Below are 5,084 nucleotides of genomic sequence, written 5' to 3' on the forward strand. Positions count from 1 at the left end.
GGGGGAGTTGCAAGGGAAGGGGGGAGTCGCCAGGCACCAATGATCTCCCACGTCCGCCTTGACGTCGCTCCTCCTCTTCTCCCATTCATCAAGGGGGGGGACGGTGTCGTCTTTTCAATTCATTTATCTGCAGGAATGATTGCCGCTATCAGTCTCGCGTTCACCGCCCGGCTGAGGAGGTGAAAGTTTCTCCCCAGGAAGATAAACCGCAAAAGACAATATTGTGCATGATTTGCGCCTTTTTTTTTGCATAGCGAAAAAAAAGGGCGAAAAAAAAAAGGAGAGAGAGAGAGAAAAAGGGAGAAGGAAGAGTGTGGGGAGCTCGAAGAGAAGAGAAAAATCTCTCGGCCACTTTGCAACATTCCTATAGCTAAAAAATAACTGAAGGGAGTTGATTTTGTTTTGTTTTGTTTTGTTTTTTGTTTTTTGCCGTGTGTGTTGGTCTCTCTCCATTACTGTTACTTGCAGCCAGTTTATTTTTTACCCCCTGGCCTCCCTCCCCACTTCAAACCTCCCCGAAAAGTCTCATCAGAGAGACAGTGGGGTTTTTTGTGCATGCCTGTCTTATTTTAGCTTTCTTGCTTATTTGCAACTGCGAGATCTCCCCACTTTTTGTTTCCTTTCGGGGCGCTGATGCCGACGGGGGTGTTTTTGATGTGGTTGCTTTGGTGGTGATTGTCGCTGACTTTCCAGAGAGGGTGGTTTTGCTGCTGCTGCTGCTCCTCCGTGTTTTTTTTTCCCCGGGTTGCTGCATTGAGAGTGGGAAGATGCTTCTGGATGCTGGACCGCAGTATCCCGCTATAGGAGTCACTACCTTCGGATCGTCTCGCCACCACTCCACGGGCGATGTAACGGACAGAGAAGTGGGGCTGGGGATCAACCCCTTCGCCGACGGAATGGGCGCCTTTAAAATTAACCCCAGCACACACGAGCTGGCCTCTGCCGGCCAGACCGCCTTCACCTCGCAGGCACCCGGCTACGCGGCGGCGGCGCTGGGGCACCACCACCACCCGACCCATGTCAGCTCCTACTCCAGCGCAGCCTTCAACTCCACCCGGGACTTTCTCTTCCGCAACCGGGGCTTTGGCGAGGCGGCGGCGGCCAGCGCCCAGCACAGCCTCTTCGCTTCGGCCGCGGGCAGCTTCGCCGGACCCCACGGACACACTGACGCTGCAGGACACATACTTTTCCCGGGGCTTCACGAGCAAGCCGCGAGCCACGCTTCTCCCAACGTGGTGAACGGGCAGATGCGCCTGGGCTTCTCCGGAGACATGTACGGGAGGCCAGATCAGTACGGCCAGGTCACTAGCCCCCGATCTGAGCACTATGCATCCACTCAGCTCCACGGCTACGGCCATATGAACATGAACATGGCAGCCCACCATGGGGCAGGGGCCTTCTTTCGCTACATGAGGCAGCCCATCAAGCAGGAACTCATCTGTAAGTGGATTGAGCCCGAGCAATTGTCAAACCCCAAAAAGTCCTGCAACAAAACTTTCAGCACAATGCACGAGCTGGTGACTCATGTCACAGTGGAGCACGTTGGAGGACCCGAGCAGTCCAATCACATATGTTTCTGGGAAGAGTGTCCAAGAGAGGGGAAACCTTTCAAAGCCAAATATAAACTTGTAAATCACATCAGAGTCCACACAGGTGAAAAACCCTTCCCCTGCCCTTTCCCAGGCTGTGGGAAAGTGTTTGCCAGATCAGAAAATCTCAAAATACACAAAAGAACTCACACAGGTACAGTACAGTAACCTTCTCTCTAGATTTCTTTCTGCAGATAAAAGAGTCAAGCTTTTCCAGTAAAATAAATGGTGGTGTGGATGGGGGAGGGAAGGGGAAAACATTGGATATAGTGACTTGTTTTCTGAAAAATTGTATGTAATATGTACGAGATTACTTTTTAAAAGAGGCAGCGTGAGAAGTTAATTTCAAAATCAGCTCATTAACAAAATTATTTCCCCCTAACCTTTATGAAAAAGAGAGAGAGAGAGAGAGAGAGAGAGAGAGAGAGAGAGAGAGAGAGAGAGAGAGAGAGATAATTTGCTGCAGAAATACAGTAGTGAAAGAAAAATAGCAGCAACCTGACTTGTTAAATTTATAGGTTTTAATTAATTGGTAGTCGGCAGTTTTGACTGTATTACAATGAGAAATTGTGCTAAACATACAGTCAGCCAATTCGTCTCCTCTTTGTAATTCATGTATTTGTAAATATTTAATTACATGGAGTAATTTTAAGTAACCTGAACCTAAAGTGTTAATCTAGTATTGTAGTATTAGAAACCAGTTGGGATCAGTAAAAACGCTTCTAACCCCAATACATATATTAATAAATATATATTCATCTCTTCCTGCTTTTACTATTGTACATTTTTTTCAAATAATATGAAACGTGATTTTAGTAGATGATTCAAGACTATGTTGGTAGCTTTTAATCCAATGTAAAAATCACAAGCACCCGTCGTAATAATATCCAATATTGTACGAAAATATAGGGACTGGGTATGAGGTGGGTAGGTAAAATATCACGAGAATGAGCCATAAAAGCAGAAACTAGGCACCAAGGCTTGTGTATAAGTGCTATAACGACTGATGTATTGCTGCCAGCATTATAACGAGCCAGATATGCCAGGAGCTGAGAAGTGAAAATGAAGCTCTCCTAGAAAGAATTTAAATAGTTTTAAATTAAAACTCTTCAAAAATATGCCTTGTACAACGATTGAACGATTTTTTTAAAATGAAAGAAAACAGGGCTCTGAGATTCAGCATTTTTAAGTTGAAAAGTTACAAGTAATTAAATTGACCACGATCCTTCGGTCTGGTAATTTAATAATAGTAATAAAAATACTGATTAATCATAGAAAATACAGGGTCTCTAATCAGATCATTTTTTCTGTAATAGGTGAAAAACCATTTAAGTGTGAATTCGAGGGCTGTGACAGGCGCTTTGCAAATAGCAGCGACCGCAAAAAGCATATGCATGTGCACACTTCTGACAAACCCTATCTCTGCAAAATGTGCGATAAGTCCTACACTCACCCAAGTTCCCTCAGAAAACACATGAAGGTAAATTGATGTTGCATTATTTTATGTGATCTTACCTCGCCTTTATCCCTGACGTTTTATTGCCGATTTACAACGCTTCTACTTAAACAGGATGGGAGACTTAAATGTGAAATGTATTGACTATCTATGTGGCTGTGTTGTTGCAAAGAAGCATATTTTAAAGTGATCTGTGGACAGGAAATTGGAAAAGACAAGGGCAACCTGGCCAGTAATGTTTTTACTACAGAAAGGTTTAAACAACCACTGTTTATTTTGCTCAAGGGCAGATAGCGTTTCACTGCTGACTGTACATGATCTCAGTTATTTACGTTATAAGCGTCTTGCAGTGGAGTAGCCCGGTTAGGGCTTTTCTGGGTGCACTGCTTTAGTGCAGACTTTCAATAAAAGTCTCAATGATGGGCATATAGAAGGGACACAAGCAGGGGAAACTCCTGGTTTCTTTTAAGGCCAAATCTAGCAGATCCGCTTCCTTTTGTGTACTAGGACCGCATTTGCCTTACATGCTAGTGCCTGGCAAGATATTCGCAAACGGACTGTTTAGCCATACAGCTCGAGTCGTGCGTGTTTCTGGGATACCACCAATCTGCATTATTAGCAATGCAATGTTTTCCCTCAGACTTTGTCTTAAAAATACGATCTGTAGCGTTTCCAGGCTAACTTGTGAATTCAGCTCAGAGGTTCCCTGTGTGGAGGGAGGAGTGTCGGAGGGGGGAAGGGGTTCTAGAGTTCGATATTATTATCGAACTAATAACTACACTTAAAAAATCCCTTTTGTTATCTATTTATGTACGTATTTATTTTTCAGGTCCATGAGTCATCCTCCCAGGGGTCCCAGCCTTCTCCCGCCGCCAGCTCAGGCTATGAATCCTCAACGCCCCCAACAATCGTGTCTCCATCTACAGAAAACCAGACCACAAGCTCCTTATCCCCCTCCTCTTCAGCAGTCCATCACACGTCCAGCCACAGCACGCTTACATCAAATTTTAACGAATGGTACGTTTAAAACAAAAACAAACAAACAACAAACAAACAAAAACCCTATTTAAAAGACTCCAAAATTAATGAACACTTCGAAAGCAAAATAAATACATAAATAAATCAAAAGCTGCCAGTAGACCCAGGACCGAATAAAATGAAGAATCATTTTCTGTTTTGTTTTGTTTTGTTCCAAGGCTTGGTAGGCAAAGGGGTTAGTAGAATGCATGAGAGGACAAGGTTACCAGGCCAAATGCCAAATGTGTAGGGCTGGACTGGAACCACTGATTAGAGGTCTCAAACTGCATGTCTCCTTGGGCAGCGGCTTTTTTTTTTTAATGTAAATACAGAATTATTAGCTTAAAATGTACTGTTTGATTTTGTAAATAGTCATATCGCAAGTTGAATAAGGGGATATGTGGAACTGTGGTCTTTGCATATATGTGAGGGAAGGGGGGGCGAGGGTGGGTGAGATGGAGGGTGGGGGAGGTGGGGGGGAAGAGGGAGGAGGTAGAAATTCAACTATTTGTACTGAATGGCAAGAATGTTCTAGTAAATGTGTACCAAAATGTGAATTACTTTGTATGATTACAGTCTAAACGTCGATCTAACAGAATATTATTGGTATTAATGTGCTTTTTTGTATAAAGTGCAAACATTTCGTCCCAAAGTCCAGTCTAAGTAGTGCAGTAAAATGTTGTTACAATGTCCTGTCAAGAAATTCGTATAGTGAAAGCCTGGATCTACGTGTCAAACTGTTACATTTGTTTATGTAAAGTGATATTAAAAAGATATAAACTATATCTGTCCGTTGCTTTTGGCAAATACAGTAACATAATGTATATAAATCCTAATTTCCATATTTATCCGCATGTAAAGGTCCGGTTATACATGTTACAGATATTCAATATTTATGGCTAGAAGAATTGGTATGTAAAATTTAGTTTACAGAACTGTTTGGTAACATTTCGTACCTTATTAAAGATTCTTAAATCCCATGAATTGTGGTAGGAATTCTTATTCACTCAGTCAACCTGCTG

General features: G+C 43.1%; 1 protein-coding gene across 1 annotated transcript; it reads left to right on the top strand.

The window, feature by feature from the left end:
* Positions 1-767: 767 nt before the first annotated feature.
* On the top strand, positions 768-4,072 carry LOC135883565 (zinc finger protein ZIC 1). The gene is made up of 3 exons (XM_065410759.1): positions 768-1,743; positions 2,906-3,069; positions 3,875-4,072. The coding sequence occupies exons 1-3, from the start codon at positions 768-770 to the stop codon at positions 4,070-4,072; spliced, it is 1,338 nt and encodes a 445-aa protein (XP_065266831.1).
* Positions 4,073-5,084: the final 1,012 nt, after the last annotated feature.

This window comes from Emys orbicularis, chromosome 9, assembly GCF_028017835.1.
Source record: "Emys orbicularis isolate rEmyOrb1 chromosome 9, rEmyOrb1.hap1, whole genome shotgun sequence".
In the NCBI taxonomy this organism is placed as follows: Eukaryota; Metazoa; Chordata; order Testudines; family Emydidae; genus Emys; species Emys orbicularis.

Coding starts and splice junctions, on each gene's coding strand:
- LOC135883565 (XM_065410759.1), top strand. CDS start 768: ATGCTTCTGGATGCTGGACCGCAGTATCCCGCTATAGGAGTCACTACC. Junction 1,744..2,905: donor ACACAAAAGAACTCACACAG/GTACAGTACAGT, acceptor TTTCTGTAATAG/GTGAAAAACCATTTAAGTGT. Junction 3,070..3,874: donor CCCTCAGAAAACACATGAAG/GTAAATTGATGT, acceptor TTTATTTTTCAG/GTCCATGAGTCATCCTCCCA.